The sequence below is a fragment of the Phycomyces blakesleeanus genome, assembly GCF_001638985.1.
Source record: "Phycomyces blakesleeanus NRRL 1555(-) unplaced genomic scaffold PHYBLscaffold_44, whole genome shotgun sequence".
Classification (NCBI taxonomy): Eukaryota; Fungi; Mucoromycota; class Mucoromycetes; order Mucorales; family Phycomycetaceae; genus Phycomyces; species Phycomyces blakesleeanus.
The window spans coordinates 217,735-236,591 of NW_017265173.1; the positions used below are offsets into that span (position 1 = coordinate 217,735).

Genomic DNA, 18,857 nt, shown 5'->3' on the forward strand with positions numbered 1-18,857 from the left:
TTTGCAGACCAAGAGAGTACATAGGAGACGCTAATATTGTCTTCAGTAAATGATATACATTAATATACAAAATAAATAATATTGTTATATGTACAAAAAAAAATTACCATGTCAATAACACTTGTATGAAATGAAAGTTCTTGATTCGCGATGTGCTCATGAGAGGGAGGTTCATCTATAATAGAAATTATGTTAAGCCGTGTGCTTATTAAAAAGAGATAGATTGAAATAAAATAAAATATTACCGTGTTCATAACCGTGTTTAATAGTAGAGAGTAATTTCGGCGATATGGCCTATACAAAAGAAAGGAAAAAGTCAGAATAATTTTATAGGATGATGGCATAAAGTATATTTACTAACCTTAGCTAATCTGGATGGACATTGTGAAGGGGATGCATCAGAAGGTAACAAAACGCGAGTGTCTGTAGTAATAGAAAACAATTATTATCATTTTAGTTATATATATATATATAATATTAAAGAATAAGATATCTTACCAAGAAAATCTGTGAATATAATAAATGTTGGAAAGAGAGAAAAGAGAGAAAACTTGTAAATGAAAAAAAAACAAAAAGAACAAAAGACCAAAGGGCCAAAAGGCCGAAAGACAGAAATCATATATTGGATTGAGTTGAAAAAAGCATGTTCAAAGCCGATTTGCACCCCGTTAATTCCAGGAAGTATTAATAGAGATACGCGTATTAAAGAAATCCTGAGTATTTACAGCAACAAGTGTAATATAATAAATGGGTTCTTGCTTTTACTTTTACCATCTTTCCATTAACTACACTTTATTCTTTTGCTTAACACCTAACTTCTTTTGTATATTAATAACACTCTATATATACAATGAATAGATATATAAAACAAATATAATTAACAATTAACTCATGTATAACATTTTATTAGATAGCTTTCAGACCATGGTTAACAATCGTCAGTCAATTGCCCCGGCTCCATCCCCGGAATATACTAAGCTTTTAAGAAGGCTCACCACTATGGAGGAAAGTCTCAAGACCATGGATTCAAACATTGGCATTGTCATCAAGGGGAACAAAGATTCATTGGAAATACTTGATAGCGTTGCCAATGCCTCTGGAGAACTTCTTGCAGTTATTGCTCCTACCACTATATCTGCTTCTGCTTCTGTCCCTTTCGCAGCTTCTTCCATTGGTTCTACTCTGGATTGGTATACAACACCTTCTGAGGCTTTTTTTGGTATCTCTTCTGCTGCTCCTTCTGTTGCTCCTTCTGTTGCTCCTTCTGTTGCTCCTTCTGTTGCTCCTTCTGTTAATCCTTCTGTTGCTCCTTCTGTTGCTCCTTCTGTTGGTCCAGTGGTTCTTACTGGTGCAAACGCTGGTGAACTTAGTAAACAGGATCGCACTAGAGTTTTAGTAAGTGTTGAGATGTACAGTAGTTCATCAACATAATATCTCACACTAAGTATAGGCTCTTATCCGAGGAGAGTTGAAGAAACACAACTTCAAATCAAATAAGCCGGAACTAGTTGCAGCTAATGACAGCAAGCGCAGTTGGGATGTTAATGTTGATTACAGACTTCCACCCAACAGACAGCTGATGCATGACCTTCATGCATACCTGGCTCCAAAGGTTGTTGGGACTAGTGTTTGACAGGCCGATATTAGCGATTGTATCTACACAAACTTTTGTGGAATGAGACGCCGAGTCAAGGAATCCTATGAAGCGTGCAAAAAGACAAATTCTCAGTCAAGAAAAGCAGGTCGAGAGACCAATGTATGTTAGAAGTATGTTTTGATTGCAAATTAAATGTATTAATATTAATATATTTATAAACTAGCATTTTGACCGTTGCGAACTGACCTACCATACATTCAAGGCTGAAATTGATGTGAATGTGGGTAAGAGCTGCGACAGACTCTTACAGAAAGAAGCAATGTCTGAGGGCAAATCTGAAGACAATATGCCTAGAGTCTCAAGCAACCGTGCAATTCGTACAATGCGTCCAAGTTGGAGAAGTGATGAGATAATTTCTTTCATTTACATTATTATATATAGCTTTTTTTTGTTTTTTATGGATTTAAATGAAACAGAACTTTGATTAATCACTTATTTGTATTTAGTACAATCACTTTCTTGCAGTTGTTGATGATTTTATGCGTAATCGCATGGACTTCAATTCGCGTCAGATGTTGAAGAGGTCCTTCGGTAGAGATGCTGTTTTAGCAGTCCCACCTAGATTGACGTCCCTTCTCCCTCACTGGGCTTTTAGAGATGAGTTTCAATAAATTTTGTTTTCTTATCCTCTACATCCTCCACATCCTCCATCTGACAATGATAAACGTACCAACAAATACAAACACTATGATTATTCTTTTCTGTGTGTCTTTAAAAAAGGGAGTTATAATTTTATTATTTTTTAAATATATTGTTTTTTTGGCAAAGGAATGACCAGCATCTTTTTTACTTTTCTGCGTGTTGTGTGCTCAGCAGTTGCTACTTCTAACATAATTCTATGCACTGGCAATACACATTGGAAATCGTCAGGAGAAAATGTTGGAAAGCAGGTTTCAACATGTTCGTACTCTCACGATTTATCATTTTTGGTGTGTACCATTTGATAAATGTAAAAGTATGTTGAGAATTGTGAAGAAGTTGTGTTGGGCGGCAATGGGTGTGGAGCAAGGGAATAAGGGATGAAGAGGTGGGTGGAGGAGTGAAAGAATGGGTGAAAATGTACTGTATTTGACCCATGTATGCGATGATATGCTCACCAGTACTTCCAATGAACTTTGCTTGTACAAGAGAGCCACGACTTCCAGATTCACCTTTACCCTTGTAGACCTGCCCAAGGATGTTGATGTATTTCAACAGGGTGATTGTATTGTCGACAAAGTATGGTGATTCCGACGCTTGTTGAAAGTGAACTAATTGTTCATTGTTGTACGCAACTTTGTAGTATTGTAAGAGATGAACATAGTGAATGTCACTCATTGTGGTAGCAGATTTTAATGATAGAGGGAATGCGGAAGGAGGGAGAGGTTCGTTGCCTTTTACAAGTACATTTGGATCTTCAGAAGCCTCGACAAATGACTGTATGTGGAAGGTACGTTGATGGATGGATGGAATGGTGGCGGGTGTAAAGGAAGAAGTGAGTTTGGTAAGGAGAGGAAATGCAGATGTCTGGAGGGTACTCTGAAGGAAACTGTTGACAAGATCGTCTTTGTGCACATCTTCAATAAATTTCTTCATAAATGTTTCTTCAAACCTGATCTTCCTGTTTGTCTTCAATTTTTTAACAACCCGTTAAACCGCTCAAACCCGAATAGCCAATAACCATACACTGGTCCAAAATCACGAATTGTATCTCGAAGATGGAGGTGTAGGTGCATATTACAGGTGAGGATTTCGGCATTGTACAGCTCGTCACATCTGGTACAAAAAGTTTGAAGAAACTGATGGGCAGTGTTGATTTCATCGAACGTGATCGTTGGCTTGATCAACAGGCGGCATGCATCAACAAAGTTAATCCAGTTTTCGAATCTGTCTTTTGCAAGAACATCTTTCAACAGAACTGGCGAGTATACGAGCACCCATGACTTCCACTCGTTTGCCTTCATATACGAAAACTGCTTTCCTATTTTCGAGTTCAAAGAGGTGTATCCACTAGGCACAATCATCGTTTCTGCAGTCTTCTGCATTGCTGCAAAATCGCCATCTTGAATGTCTTCGTCTTTGATCCAACGATCCATCAATCTTTTAGGCGTTCCCAGGAATAAATTATGCATGGGATCGATGATCGTTCCACGTACTAGATCAAGGTATCCAAGGCGATGCAACTGCGACCATCGAACACCATTTTCGACCTCCAGCCGATGCCTTTCTGAGGGGGTACTAGCACTTTCCCACTCCTCAGCATGCAACCTGTTCTCTACACCGTCACGAAGCACCTACCGAGAGAAGTCAAACCCACAAAAGTCAACATTGACACCGTTTTCCAAGCGAGGGAAATGTCTGTTGCACTTGTAACATGTGCATGTACTGTTGTGCGAGGTGAAACCACTTGTCTTTCTTGCTGCTGGGATGTCACAGGCCACCATCATCAATGCGGCATGGACGCGGACACCACTAGGACACTCGAAAGTTGGGATTGCCAGTCCCTCATACAATCTTATCAGATCATCTACCATAGGCCGGAGATAATGGTTTATCTCTTCGGATTTGGGTTCCTTCGGGCCAGGCATCAATCCTATGAGAAGTGTGTTCTCTGGCTTGTATCTTTCATTGCGAGGCAGATTGTTTACTACCAGGTATATGGCACCAGTCGAGTGCGTGACGTTATCAAAAGGTTGAAACCAGTCGATGTTGAGAGTCAACATTAATGAACGCAAATCCTTTGTGAATTGCACGCCATCTTTGTCTTTGAGCTCCTTCCACATGGCACCATCGTATATGTCACACATTGTATCCACCATCTTCAGCTCGTGATTCCAATGTCTAATTTTATCCTCGAATCCTGGATGAAGAAAAAACATTCGTAAAGTATTAATGACGGACTGGTACAAGTATGAACGCTTGGCCACCAAAGCACCCGATGCTGATGTTTTCGTCAATTGGCAGTTGCAAGACGAGCGTGCACCAAGCTTTACGAAATTGCAATGAGACGGGACAGATGCACTTTCTTCGTACACCTTGTGACAATCCTGACACACAACAAATTTCTTTATGCCTTTGGTCATGGCTGAGAAACCTGTCATGCACTGAAGACCAGGAAGGCTCAAGGGCAGTTGGAAATCCTGCTCGTAAATTGTCAAAAGCTTGTTGATGAACTCGATCAAGACAACGGCGCCCTTGTCAACCACATAGCGGGAAGCGAACATCACCACAAAAGTAGCAATGAACCTGTGCACTGGGTTCTGGGGCATATCGGGGGTGGCAAAAGGGTCTATTATAAAAAAAAATTAATGCTTTTTTTTTAAAAAAATTTTTAACACTAACTGACCTTCACTATTCAATTCATTGTCGTCGAGCTCAATAACATCGTCTTCGCTTTCGTCTTCACTGATTTCATTGCTGTTGCTTCCACTGTCATCATTGTCGCCATTGCTGATCGCGTCATTAGTAACGGAAACGTCTTCAGTGTCAGACATTGAAGCTCCTTCCCAAACAGGTGAGTTTGTCTGAGTGTACGATTCTTCCAGGGCTCCGGGTTGATGGGTTAAGATAGCTACATTTAGAATATAACACTTGGTTAATATCTAACGGTATCTGAATTAAATAAACCTTACGTTCATCATCGACCTCCATCATATTTCTCTGGGCAGACATGTCTATTACAACACGTTATTTCATGGATTACAATACAATTAAATAAATTCAAATATTGTACCCCTTTCACATCTTATGGCATTTAGTCTTGCCCTTTTGTTATGACGTTGAGCAGTTCTTCTGGCAACAAAACTATAGCCGAGATCGTTCTGACTACATCCAGCACAATGGCACTTTTCGTTGTAGAGTTCAGGAATTGTGGACATAATGTTTATTTATTTTTACTTTGAAGTGTTAAGAGAAAAAGGAAACAAGTACAACGTTTACTAAATTTACTATGTCTTTATAATGAAATGTTATGTCTTTATAATAATAATAATAAATAATATTTTCGTCTATTGTATCCAAGCCAATAGAAAACTGGAAAACAGTGTTTTCATCTTGAACACACAAAAAAAGCTGAGATGAAAAAATATCCCAGATTTTCTATTGTTATAATTTAACTTTGTACATGGTAATTCCCGTATGTTTTTCTAGTGTGTATTTAGGAAATCTTTGCGGAAAAGTTGTGGGACTGGAAGTTCGAGTCTGACGACCCTGCTCTTGTTGCTGAGAATGAGAGTAAGAAGAAGTAGAACTTGAACGAGACAATTAACCACCACGATAACGTAGCTGTTATCAACTACTTGAAGAGCTACATTAGCACCCAGACTCGTCTAGCCGGTACTCACCCATGGGTGATAAGTGATAAAGTAAAGAACAGGTACAAGCACAGTCATTGTACTTTTCACGAGTCTCCTGAGCAGAAGGCCAAGAAAAACAGCAAGGGGAGAGCAAACAGTCGTACTCTTCAGGTTTGTATATACTATATAAAAAATTAATTGGTATATTACTATTTTCTCAAGCTACAATCTATATAACCAGATGTTTATCTGACGCAAGTCGACATACATGGACAACTGGGTAGCCATTGATGCTGCAATGGGATATAAGACTGGAAACTCTGTTGAGAAGACCTATCTCAAACTCTTTCAGAAGGATGCCATGTCTGATGGTGAATCGGATATTGAGATTGTGGACAATCTTCCACGACGGTGTTTGCATGTGGCTTGCCCCACTTGGAGAAGTGAAGAGGTAAATAATATCTAGAATAAATAAATAAGTTTTATAACAAGAAAAATAAAGAACTAATAAAAATAAATACAGTTCAACAGATTGTTGACAATGGTTGATGACATTGATCATACCCATCACGTGTCAAATGCGGGTGTGGGAACAAAGCCAAGAATGAACAGATATCTAGCAACATTGTTGCCTTGCTCTGTTCCTGCCACCCTGTCCCAGTCATTGTCTCGTTGGGCAATCAACAATAAATAAACATTTTCTTTTTTATTATATTCTGTTGTAGGGCCAAATAGTAATAATTGAAATTGAATTGATTAAAGGAAATAATAATAATAGAGGATAAATATATAAGTAAGTGTGTGTATGAGAATTAATAGTAATTTTTTTTTGGTAAAGGAATTGCGAGTTTTTTGTTGACGTTTTTTGTAGTTTTGTAATCTACTATTGCAACTTTTAGGAGAATCCGATGTACTGGCAGGATGCTTTGAAAATCTTGCTTGTAGAATTCATTCTGTAACAACTCAATTCCTTCTAATTCTCTTGTTTTGTCTGAAGTGGATTTGAACCATTTGACAAATGCAAATACATGCTGACTACTATGGGGATTTCTGTATGTTAGAGAAGAAACAGTTGGCCTAAAATTGTGAACAAAAAAGGTACTGAATCTCTTCAACATACGCATGTTCCAACCCAGTTCGTTCAGTGAAATATGCTTGTATGTATGATCCATGGCCATTTGTGCCAATGCACCCTTTGTAGCTTTGCTCAAGAAGATCAACAGACTTCACCATTTCGATTCAGTTATTGACGAAAGGTGAGTCATCAATTACATCTTTGCAACCTGAGATCTGTGGATTCTTGTACGCAGCTTGATAGTATTCTACAAGACAATCATATTCATGTTTTGGCATAAATGATAATGGTCTTGTTTTCAATGGCAAGGCGGATGGTGGCAGGGGCTCGTTTTCACGAATTGTCATTGAAAGATTCTGTGAAGCTTCAAGATATTTGGAAATTGAGAAAGAGTAAGAGAGGTAGGTGTTGGTATTGGTGTTGGTATTGGTATTAGTGTTAGTGTTAGTGTTGGTGTTAGTGTTGGTGTTGGTGTTGGTGTTGGTGTTGGTGTTGGTGTTGTTGTTGTTGGTGGTGAACTTATCAAAAATTTCAAAACATGCAAGTGCATGCATAGGTTTCAGAAGTTAATAAACAAAATCTCCCTTCCACGACTCTTCAATGAACTGTCTCATAAATGTCGATTCGAACCCATTTCTTCAATTGGTTTTGATATTTCTCAGGACACTATTGTACCTTTCAAAGCTGAAAAGCCAATATCCATAGACAGGCCCAAAGTCAATCATTGTTTGGTGTAAGTGCAGATGCAGGTGCATGTTGGGAGAGAGAAGATCCAGGTCGTACAATGTCTCACACCCTTTACAGAATTCTTCTAAGCATTTGTATCCTTTCTCAATGTCTTCTTCAGAAACACTAGGCTTGGTGAAGTATCTGCATGCGTTAACAAACTCTATCCAGTTCTTGAACTCTGGCAACGGCAACACATCCCTTAGAACCACAGGAGAGTACACAAGGCACTAAGACTTCCACTCATCAGCCTTCATATAGGGAAATCCCTTGGCAATCTTTGTCCCAAGTGATGTGTAATCGGGCGGCAACACTACCTTCTCAACAGCCTTTTGCATGGCAATGAGTTTTTTACCGTCGATTAATCCATCCGCAACCCATCTCTCCAGCATTCTTTTGGCAGTGCCTAAGAAAAGATTGTGCATGGGATCAATGATCGTACAGTGGACAATGTCAAAGTACTAAAGACAATGCAGTTCGGACCAGCGAACACCATGTGCAACTTCAAGACACTGTCTCTCAGTTGGTTTGGTTGCATTTCTCCAGATCTCTGCATCCTTATGATTGTCATTCTTAGTGCGAAGGAGCCACTTTGAGAAATCAAATCCAGAATAATCAATGGAACTCGTTCCAGCCAACCTCGAAAATTGATGCTTACACTTGTGGCATGCATTTGTACTTGTATGGAATGTGAACCCACATACTTTCCTTGCAGCAGGTATATCGCAGGCAACCATGAGAAGGGCTGCTTGGATAGAAGTACCATTTGGACATTGGTGAGTCTTAATCTTAATACCTTTGTACAGCTCCATCAACTCATCCACAAGCAGTTTCAGATAGTTATTTATGTCAGAAGTGCTCGCTTCTTTAGGCCCTGGCATTAACCTAACAAGAATCACGTTCTCCTTCTTGAACCACTCACTGCGTGAAAGATTATTGATTGCAAGATATATGGCACCACAGGAGTAGATAACACCATCGAATGACTGAAACCAGTCAATGTTCAGCGTGAGCATGAGTGATCGCTCGGTATTAACAAAAGGTATACCATCTATGTCTACTATATCATTTCACATCGCACCATCGTACACGTCAAACAAAAGTGCTATTCATTTTTGGGCCGCAGTTCCATGAGTTGATCTTGTTTTCAAAATCCGGGCATTGAAAAAACGTCTTTAGGGCTTTCTTGACGGAGTGGAATACATATGTCTTTTTGGGTGCTTTTGACTTGGGACCAGACTTAAACAAGCTGTTGCCACACAAGGAGGTTTTATCAAAATTAGGTGATGTACAACACAAAGGGGCGGCTTCATTATCATATATGGCATGGCATTTGCTACATGCAACATACTTCTTGACACTACTTGTCAACACTTCAAATCCGGCCAAACGTTTGAGGTCAGCAACACTCACAGGAAGGTGGAATGAGTCAAACAAAAACTGCAGGATCTTGTTGATTATGGCAATCAGGATTACAGCTCCTTCATCTACGACGTATAGTGAGACAAAAAGAGCAACTGAAATAACAATGAATTGGTGAATCAAATTCAATTCCGAGATTGATTCCAATGAAGAATCTTTAATTTGATTTTTTTCAAAGAACGTTGATTAACTCTCTACTTTCTAAGATATAATATTATCTAAAGCTGTGTACCTACCTTCATCATTGTCCATCTCAACATCGGATTCATCTTCATATTCTTCTTCTTCTTCGTAAGTGTCACTTGTATATTAGACATTATCTTCAGGGCCAAACACACAATCTGTTTCAGAGAAAGGTTGGTTTCTTGTCCATATATCCAAAATGTCATTTGTGTCATTTAGGTCTACAAAAGCAGAATTTTAGACTCAAATAAATCAATGTAATAAAATAAGTTTTCTTACTTCTAAGCTCAGAATTCATTTCAACATCTTCCTGTTCAAATTCAAAATTATCTTTTTCTTGATTTACAGGCTCAGAAACAGCACTACTAATTATATCGCATGTGTCTGCATGGGCTACACATTTATTATTATTAGTGTTAATATTATTATTATTATTATTATTATTATTATATAAAATAATAAAAAAGGAAATGATATAAAATGAAATAAAATAAAATATAGTAAAGTAAAGCAAATATATTAACCATACGCATTTGAACATGTGTAATATCATGATTATCTTTTTCTTGATGATGTTTAAATGTTTTAACAGATACACAATCGAATCCTAGTGTCTTGCTTTTACAGATAGAGCATCAACACTCTTTTCTAACAGTTGGTTTGCGAATAGGAGCCATTTTAAAATAAAAAGAAAGGTTTACAATAGTATTTAATAGTAAAGAAAAAGACTTCAAAGAAAACACACTTTTATTTTATTTGAGTTTGATGTTGCATTCTAATGCTACACAGCTGCCAGTAGCCAATAGAGTAGCTTAAAATACTATTCAAATACTTTACTCACAAAAGTGAGCTGAACTACAATTTTATCTATTCTGTCTATCAGAACTTAGGTATACTTTATATATGCAAAATTGATTTGTTTTTGCAGTGTTTAATATATATATAGAACAATAATAATTGATTTGATATATATAGACTGATAATAATATATCTGATATATATGTAAATCAATAACAGTCAGTCTGTATTATATATATATTTATCACATCCAATTCACTATTTATACAAGTTAATAAAATATAATTTATAATCAATATTAACCAATAACATTTGATTTATCACTAATATTAGCCTATAACATCTTATCTATCTCTGATATTAGTTAATAGCATTGGATCTATTACATTATATATATTCACATATATCAATATCCAAGTCATATCCAATCATCTCATTAAATATAAGTTACATACTCTAATTATATTTAATCTTTAATTTTATATATATTCACAACTCTTTTATAATCTTTCTATATTTTTAGAATTGTTACACTGAAAAAACAACAACAATATTGAAAGTCTTGGCGCATGATGTGTTTGTTTGTTGTGAATTGTAACAGTATCACTTGGCAAATAAATGTAATGTGAATTACGAAATACAAGAAGAAGAATACAATAAGAATGGAAAAGAATAGGTAATTTGACAGGTAAGAATTGGTGACAGACAGGTAGAAAAAATAGGGAGAAGATTAAAATGGAAATTGTGACAACGACAAAGTCTGAGAAAGACAGAAAAGAAAAAACAGAGAAATGAAATATATCAAAATCGACAGACAACACTCCAAAGAACAAGGACACTGTATATGAATGAAGAATAATGATAATAACGGACAAAAATAAATAAGATCAAGAATAGAATAATAATTTTATTGATTGAAAAGGTTGTTCCTTTTATAAACAAAAATGTTTAGTTAAAATAATTTTTTGAGGAAAAGAAAAGAAAGTCAAGTGAAAATTTTTATTACATGTAACTGGTGTTGATAGTAGAAGTAGAATAGAAAATTATAGAGAGAGTAAAATAAAAGTATAGTAAAAATATAATAATTGAATAAAGATAAAATAAAAATAAAGTGAGGTAGAATAGAAGTAAAGTAATAATATAATAACGATGTAGTAAAATAAAGTAAAAAAATATTGTTGTAAATGAGTATTGACTACTGCTGTAATTGAGAATAAGTCTGAAGGAAATAATATAAGGCCTCAGCTATTCCAGTCAAAGATGTCTACCGATTACTTTATTATTTAACACACAGGTTTAGCATGCATGATAGTGATTATATTTCATATGACGATATCACCATAATATGGGATACATCAGTGGATTATTATAAGCATAATTATAACTCATAAACACATTTACTTTCGATGTTAATACTTCATTGGGACTACACACATTTATATAATTAATCATACATTAATTATCCCAAGATCATGTTGCTCTGATTAAGGCTCAGATAGGATCGATTACCTGACCCCAGTCATATAATTTTCCCAATCCAAAACAATATAAATAGCAGTAGTAGTTCAGTATAGGAACCTGGTCAAACTTTGATACAAAATCTTTCTCAATAAACAAAACCTACACAAGTTCTCACGAATCTTCGTTCCTAATTTCAAATCTTCAATTCTTCCTCTTAAAGACTTCTTCAACTTCAACCACCACAACAAATATAATAATAGTATAATAATGAAATCTAATAAAATGTAATAAAAAATAGTGTAAAATAAATGTTGGCAATAAAGAAGTGTATAAAATTAGAGGAAAGAGATATAATGTTTTTAGTGGGTGACAGGTGTTTCTGAGGTGACGATGTAGATGGGTATTTTAATTTTAAGGAATGAGATTATATTGGGGGTTTGGATATAGGGGTATCGGGAGCAAGATTTCCCAAGAAACCTGAGGGACCACTCTTGTCCCTCGAGACATGTCACTCGGTCGACTCACCATCAACATCAATTCCCACAAGTCCGGTACCACCTGTCACGGCTCACCGCCAGACCAAACCACCAAAGGAATCCACCATCCGGTATCCCTCACCAGAAACTGGCCAAAGCCTGACATGTCTACAACACACATGACAGTCTGGCTGTTGCTGTGTAGCTTAATGGTTAGACATTGCGCTTGGACTTCTGAGCACCCCTGTTCGATTCAGGCTTATTGCTACTTTTTCGTTCCAAATTATATTCGTCTATATTTTTTCTGTAATAATGTTGTTTCCGATCTGGGTTGGTCTTCCTTTTACTATAACAAAGTCAAAAGGTCAAACCCACTGGGGATCAAGGAGTGTACATAAAATCAAAGAGAGAATAAAAGATACTTTTTATTGATATGAAGTTAATTGTCTTACATAGTTTTTTAAACTAATACTGCGCATTATCCGCAGTAGCTATTATATTATATTTAAATAAAAGAAAAGTCATTATACTTTGGTTAATGCTCAGGAAGATGTTACTGCACATAAAGAGGTACTGTGGTTAATCATCTTCAAATTGTACGGATTCATCAAAATAATGTCCGACAATTTCTTTTTTCTGTAATAAAACAACAGTATAATACTACTGTTATAAGTTTTCTTCTTTTAATAATTTGTTTATTAAATTAAAGAAGTGTAAAGAAAAAGTCTTTTTACATATTAAGGGAAGGTTAAGATCGCCTATTATAATAAGACTATTATAAAAGTTAAAATCTCAAGAAATGTAATATAAGTAGAGATATCATAGTTCTAGAGTATATTTTTTATTATAGTGTAGCAAACAAAAAAATTAATATAAAATAAACTATTTAGCTGAAGTACAAAATCAACATTTAGTTTTTAATTTTTAATTTTTTTTTATTGTTATTTTTGTTTTTTTTTTTATATTTTTGTTTTTATATTTTTTTCTTATTTTTTTATTATTATTTTTTTTATTATTTTTTTTATTGTTTTTTATTTTTATTTTTATTTTTATTTTTATATTTTAGTTTTTATATTTTTTCATTTTTTTATTATTATTTTTATTATTTAATTATTTCTTTATATTTTATTTTAATGCTTTTATTATATTTATAATAAATTAGCATTTCAAAAAAATTGTGAATAAACATATTAATTTTTTTTAGATAAATTGTATTTTTTTTAATATCTATATATGTATATAGATGATATTTGGCTAGGGTGGAAATATTTGATTTATTTTAATTTTTACCCATCTGTGCACTATATCAAATCCCAGTGGTCATCTAATCGTAGCATGATTCAATCGCCGAAAAAATTCTAAAGACCGACAATGCGCCTCTAATGCCACTTTTCAGTTACTCTTCGTCATTAGCTATTGATAGAGCTAAGAAGCATACAAATACAATCAGTAGAAGTTGAGAAAAATATAATTATATGAATTTTATTTTTTGAATAAATATTGATTTCTCAAAAAAAATAAAAAAATCACCTCACAAATCTGGATAACAATTTTCATTTATCAAAATGAAAATTTCCCCCGCAAAATTATTTGTCACATTTGCTAACTGCATAGTGTTATCTAGTTATCTAGTTATCTAGTGTAAGGTTAATGATTTTACCATTAGTTACTAATAAATTACAATATATGATTGATAGCAAAATCAGGTTCCCATCAGATAAATTGATATGCCATCTGGTTATTATTCCAAAAAAACTGAAATAATTATTTATTTTATTTCATATTCTTATTATTATATATTAAATACTTAAAAATGAATGTTAATAGCTTCTTGAATGATGCTGCAAACTTGCCAACCAAAGCAGTAGAAAAACTGCGATTAGAATTGCAGCATAGAAAAGAATTCGAAATTAGCTTTGCTATAGAATTTAATTTGCAACAAAAGGTTGTTGAAAACATGGCTGAAGCTGCCTATAATTTCAGCAATACTGTTTTGGGGCCCAAAAAGATTAAAAAAAATCTTTTTAATCTTTACACTAAGGAGATGAATAACAAGAGAAAACTTGACAATAATACAATTAACTGCATTGATTACAAGTAAAACAATAGTTTTGTAACAATTCGAAATATATTTTTAGGGTAAACTACATACACAAGGAAATCATTGACTTGTACAACTCAATGGGTCCTTTAGAAAAAAGCAGATATTACAAGATGACAAAAGAAGATTCCGCTACTCTTCACCAGGAATCTTCTGTCTCTGATGTCAAACGTGGTGCAAAATCCATATTGACCATCATAGACACAATGAAACTATTAATGAACTATGATAGTCTGTTTCTGTTCTGGGAGTCAGGCACCAGCTTCAGTCGAAAGATTGGCCGCCTCTTGTCAGGAGATACATCTTCTATATTTTTTAAGTGTATTGAGGAAGATGGCACTCTGAAGAGTTTCTTGGAAGCAATGGGAAACGTCGAAAGATGCCCAAGTAAGTATTATATAGTAGATGTATTATTTATTTTATCTTAATCTATTTTTCTGTCATAATGCAAAAAAAACAACCCGCAACCATTGCTGCCAACAACTTCAGGAATAAGATAAACACACGTTTGATAAGCTTGTTCAATGGTAAGTCTATAAAATATTAAAATTAACATTTACTTTATATTATCAATTTTTTAGAAGAAACCGGGGAAACAAGAAAATCTTTCCCTTGGAAAGCAATCAAAAACAAAAAAGGCACCATCAGAGCCATTGGATGGCCAGAAAAGGTGCCTTTTGTGCCACTCAGTCTTATGAAAGATATTGAGAAAGAAATGTTAGTTGATGCCCTGGACAAAGGACTCATTTCTTTCTCTTGCTCTTTAGAGTGGGGCTTGACAAGCTTAATAAAAACATGTTTTTGTCTCTAACTTCTATAATTAATAATTTGTATGCTAAACTTGTGTGTACATCTTATCTGAAGGCTTTCCAGTGTTATACAATAGATTCTTGCTTTTACTATTTGTTGTGACGTTTTTTTATGTATTTTAATTTTCAAAACAAAAAAAATGACTTCAAAATTTTTTCTTTCCTAATCTACTTTAATAATATACATGTTATAAGTATTTTAAGTAATAAATAAAATATTACCCTTTGCCATCATCATCATCTTGTAACATGTATCGAACACTTGATTGAATGGCCTCATAAATCTTGTCATAAACTTCTTATAATCATGCATAAACAGTTAAAGACAGATGAGAGCGCTAGTCAAGATAAATCAGCAATAGAAAACAACTACCTGATGATTTTATTTGAATATTAAGATCAACAAATAAACTTGGAGCAAGAATAGATATATATTAAAATTTAAGTCTTTGGAAGTAATGGTTTTGATAAACCATGCTTATATGACCTTCTGCTTTGCTTTACAAAAGATAGTATGTATTTTTAAAATAATCTTAAGGCTATCCTAAAAAAAATGTTTTTAATGCTTTGCTCAATTAGCTTTCTTTCCCAATAGTGTTAAGTTGCTTTTGATTCATCTAATGCTACTGCTTAGAATTATAAAAACAATGTCATATAATTTATTTATTTTTGTAAGAGTATACTTTAAACTTTATTTTTTTTTCAAGCAAAAACAAAACAAAATCTAAGGAAGTATAATATATGTTTATACTGATGTCTTCGACAATAATGTTAATGATTTTTGGCGCTATAACTTTGCTTATAACAAATCTTCTTTCTTAAATAAAGTCCAGTTTTGCTTATCAATTTTGTGAAGGAATCAACTCTGTAAAAATTGTATTTAATATTTATTTATCAATTACACTTCATCAAGAGCAGATATTAGCAAGTACGAGTTCTATAAAACTAATACAGCTTGCCTTGAGTTTTATTGAAATTCTTTTAGCATCAAGTATTATTACTAAATAAGTAAAACAAAATACATCTTTATATAAAAAGCTAAAGGCGAAATATTACCAGTTCATAAGTTGGTTTTTACATACATCACTTATTAATTAATTGGCTTGTCTTATTGATTATATATTTATTCAATCCTAACATTTTATTAATGTAGTCTATTACTTGCAAGAGAAATATCATTGCTAGCTTTATACAACAATTTAAATAATAACAATATTTATTTATTTATCTTTGATTTAACCAACTCTTTCTGTCCACCCTTGCCTTTAGTCTTCATGTTGTAATTTTTGGCCTAGTTTTATGAAAGCAACTAGCACCCTCCCCAATCTTTCTTAATCTATTCTTTCCAGATATTACAAAAGCTGATAGCTGCGAACAAAGTCCTTATCTTATACTTTTAAATATGCTTACTTCAAAAAAAACAAGCTGGTAATAACAAACACTAGTTATATACAATATTGTTTTATGACAATAATAATAATTATTATGTTTTGCTTGTTATTTTTGGAAAGAAAATAAAGTACATTTTATTAATAAAAGAAAATATGAATTATTAAAAGTATAATTATTTTATTTGACAAACAGTGATCCTGAAATGCAGTAAGACTATCATGTTACTTTTCCAAATTAAGAAAACTACCATCCTTTATGTAAATAGCTAATGTAGAATCAATCATAAATTAAATTGCTAAAAGTACAAATCGGTTTGAATAGAGTAATTATGAAATATAACTCAAAGAACAGAGTTCAGAAGGGAGAGAAATGAAAAAGAAGATTGGAAAAACTTTGGATACAAATATCAAGTGAGTAAAATAAAGAGAAGGCTATAAATTTCACTCAGAACAATTGAAGTTATAACAAAAAACGTACTGAGAAAAAGTAAATAGAATAAAATGAAAGAACAGGGTTTTGATTATATCAATTAGAACATACAATAAACATAAAAAAATAACATATCAGGCAAAAAAAAGAAAAACGTAAATAAGAGAAAAGAATATACAAAAAGAACGAAGGCTGTGGCTTAACATTGAGAAAATGTGACTTTGGATGTGACTATGCCAACATCTTACAGTGAAAATGAGTGGTTTCATAGTGAAAATGAGTGGAAAAAGTGGCTTGGTAAAAAATACTATAAAGCTATATTTTAACTACTCTATTCAAAACTTTTGCTATAGATTATTTGTTGTCACTTTTGACTATGATAGAAATAACCGAAGTTCGACTTTTGCCTGCACTACGGGAAAAAAAGTGGGGATTCCGCTGGGGATTCAGCTGGAGATTCAGCTTGAGATTGAGCTGGCGATTCTCGCGAATCGCAGTGGAATCTCTAGTTCCCTTTTAAGTAATATATTTTAATCGCCGTTAGCTTATTGATGTTAGCTTTTATTCATATCCCACTATATTTACCTATCTGATATACCCTTATTTTAATTGGTAGTAAAAGAATAGAAAAAGGTTTCTATTGGTATAAATGAAAGAAAAAAGTTTTTTAATTGGTAATAAAATATTATTTTGGTTTTTATAATTATTTTAATTGGATAAAATACATTCTATCATAGTATATGCTTAAATTGTATTGGTCATTTCAACAAAAACATTCTCTTAAATGACTCTCATTTATATATATTTGGATTTGTTCACAGTTTTAATTGGGCAAAAAAGTTTTATTTCATAGAGGATTTTTATTTAAAAATGTTTTTATTGTTTGTTATAAAAAGAACAATTCTTTATTCATTAATTATATTGGCTAAATATCATTTGAATAATTTCATATTTTCATATTTAGTATACAGTTTATTATACCTACCTGATATGAACTTACCAGAGAGGTGTTGCTTTCTACGGCTTCTCCATAACTGACTAACCTTTGTGATTGATGCCCAGTTTTTATGACATCTGGTAAAATCAATTCCATAATTCTTGAGCGCGTGTGAATGACTGACACACATTCTGGTCTGGTCCTCTTGAGGGATAGATGTCCAGCTTGGATTGGGCCTGAGAATCTGAACAGACAAAAGAGCAGCAAGCTGATCACAAATATGCTTGGTGCAAGTGTTGATAGCTCCCTTGACTTCTGCGGTTGGACTTATTCCTAGGTCTTGCTCAATCATCTGTAATACATGATTGGAATTTATATTACAGATGTTTAGTACTGGTCTTGGGATAGAGTCAGTAGATATCTATTGTAGCTGATATTAATTGACAAGGCTTTAATTATTATAGTATTTACTTACATTGACAGAAGCTACAATAGTATTATTCGGGAGTTCTCGATCTTTCAATTCATTGCAAAGACTTGTTATTTCGAGTTGCATTGCATCTTGTTTTTTCTCCAATGCTTCTTGACCATTCTTTAGAGAAATAAGCGCGTCTTGAAGGCCTTGAAATAACTGAATCACTGAATTATCTATATTATTCATAATAGTAAAAAAAAAGTAATGAGTTTGTTATAGAAAAAGAAAGAAAGAGGAAAATTTTTCCCTAAAACTATTATTAGTTTCAAATCGTTAGCTCCAAATTATTAGTTTCAAATTACTTGTCCAAATCTATTGGCTACTCTTGAAGAATTATTGATCTAGTAATTTTAGAATGATGGCATAGAGTTACCCCTTTAAGATTATGAGTGTACATTTGAATTATCCATGCCATTATTACATTGATATAATTAAGTATAAACATATTCATTCAGAAAGCAATTACTTCTACAATCACTTATATAACAAAAGTTCTTTTTATTTTTTTTACTTACTTCAAAATATGGTTCGAATCACAAAGATCTCCCCTCACAAATGCAGTTCCTGTCATTTGCCTTACAATAGCTCTTCAAATGCTACCAAATGTCGAGATAGATGTCTTAAAAAGCTGGTAGATGCAGC

General features: G+C 33.6%; 9 protein-coding genes across 9 annotated transcripts; 5 read left to right on the top strand and 4 right to left on the bottom strand.

The window, feature by feature from the left end:
• Positions 1–557: 557 nt before the first annotated feature.
• Positions 558–2,268, top strand: PHYBLDRAFT_72277 (hypothetical protein; the record flags this gene model as incomplete). The annotated part of the gene is made up of 6 exons (XM_018442624.1): positions 558–735; positions 911–1,395; positions 1,451–1,612; positions 1,637–1,756; positions 1,821–1,998; positions 2,123–2,268. The coding sequence occupies 6 exons, from the start codon at positions 558–560 to the stop codon at positions 2,266–2,268; spliced, it is 1,269 nt and encodes a 422-aa protein (XP_018283560.1).
• Positions 2,269–2,482: 214 nt separating this feature from the next.
• Positions 2,483–5,514, bottom strand: PHYBLDRAFT_176113 (hypothetical protein; the record flags this gene model as incomplete). Its single annotated transcript, XM_018437661.1, has 6 exons — positions 2,483–3,257; positions 3,281–3,819; positions 4,534–4,925; positions 4,983–5,207; positions 5,269–5,310; positions 5,370–5,514. 6 exons carry the CDS (start codon positions 5,512–5,514, stop codon positions 2,483–2,485), a joined length of 2,118 nt encoding a protein of 705 aa, XP_018283561.1.
• Positions 5,515–5,712: 198 nt separating this feature from the next.
• On the top strand, positions 5,713–6,625 carry PHYBLDRAFT_153425 (hypothetical protein; the record flags this gene model as incomplete). Its single annotated transcript, XM_018433145.1, has 5 exons — positions 5,713–5,739; positions 5,797–5,869; positions 5,921–6,102; positions 6,191–6,382; positions 6,455–6,625. The coding sequence occupies 5 exons, from the start codon at positions 5,713–5,715 to the stop codon at positions 6,623–6,625; spliced, it is 645 nt and encodes a 214-aa protein (XP_018283562.1).
• A 1,019-nt stretch (positions 6,626–7,644) lies between these two features.
• On the bottom strand, positions 7,645–8,748 carry PHYBLDRAFT_153427 (hypothetical protein; the record flags this gene model as incomplete). The annotated part of the gene is made up of 3 exons (XM_018433146.1): positions 7,645–7,933; positions 7,970–8,138; positions 8,202–8,748. The coding sequence occupies 3 exons, from the start codon at positions 8,746–8,748 to the stop codon at positions 7,645–7,647; spliced, it is 1,005 nt and encodes a 334-aa protein (XP_018283563.1).
• Positions 8,749–8,824: 76 nt separating this feature from the next.
• On the bottom strand, positions 8,825–10,014 carry PHYBLDRAFT_153428 (hypothetical protein; the record flags this gene model as incomplete). The annotated part of the gene is made up of 5 exons (XM_018433147.1): positions 8,825–9,249; positions 9,391–9,455; positions 9,489–9,558; positions 9,617–9,730; positions 9,978–10,014. The coding sequence occupies 5 exons, from the start codon at positions 10,012–10,014 to the stop codon at positions 8,825–8,827; spliced, it is 711 nt and encodes a 236-aa protein (XP_018283564.1).
• Positions 10,015–12,101: 2,087 nt separating this feature from the next.
• Positions 12,102–12,714, top strand: PHYBLDRAFT_64596 (hypothetical protein; the record flags this gene model as incomplete). The annotated part of the gene is made up of 2 exons (XM_018441319.1): positions 12,102–12,436; positions 12,594–12,714. The coding sequence occupies 2 exons, from the start codon at positions 12,102–12,104 to the stop codon at positions 12,712–12,714; spliced, it is 456 nt and encodes a 151-aa protein (XP_018283565.1).
• A 1,171-nt stretch (positions 12,715–13,885) lies between these two features.
• On the top strand, positions 13,886–15,059 carry PHYBLDRAFT_176117 (hypothetical protein; the record flags this gene model as incomplete). The annotated part of the gene is made up of 4 exons (XM_018437662.1): positions 13,886–14,169; positions 14,211–14,560; positions 14,755–14,890; positions 15,038–15,059. The coding sequence occupies 4 exons, from the start codon at positions 13,886–13,888 to the stop codon at positions 15,057–15,059; spliced, it is 792 nt and encodes a 263-aa protein (XP_018283566.1).
• A 1,977-nt stretch (positions 15,060–17,036) lies between these two features.
• On the top strand, positions 17,037–17,323 carry PHYBLDRAFT_153431 (hypothetical protein; the record flags this gene model as incomplete). The annotated part of the gene is made up of 2 exons (XM_018433148.1): positions 17,037–17,100; positions 17,187–17,323. 2 exons carry the CDS (start codon positions 17,037–17,039, stop codon positions 17,321–17,323), a joined length of 201 nt encoding a protein of 66 aa, XP_018283567.1.
• A 385-nt stretch (positions 17,324–17,708) lies between these two features.
• PHYBLDRAFT_176118 (hypothetical protein) lies at positions 17,709–18,786 on the bottom strand (the record flags this gene model as incomplete). Its single annotated transcript, XM_018437663.1, has 5 exons — positions 17,709–17,728; positions 17,804–18,092; positions 18,216–18,388; positions 18,682–18,683; positions 18,731–18,786. The coding sequence occupies 5 exons, from the start codon at positions 18,784–18,786 to the stop codon at positions 17,709–17,711; spliced, it is 540 nt and encodes a 179-aa protein (XP_018283568.1).
• Between the last annotated feature and the right edge of the window lie 71 nt (positions 18,787–18,857).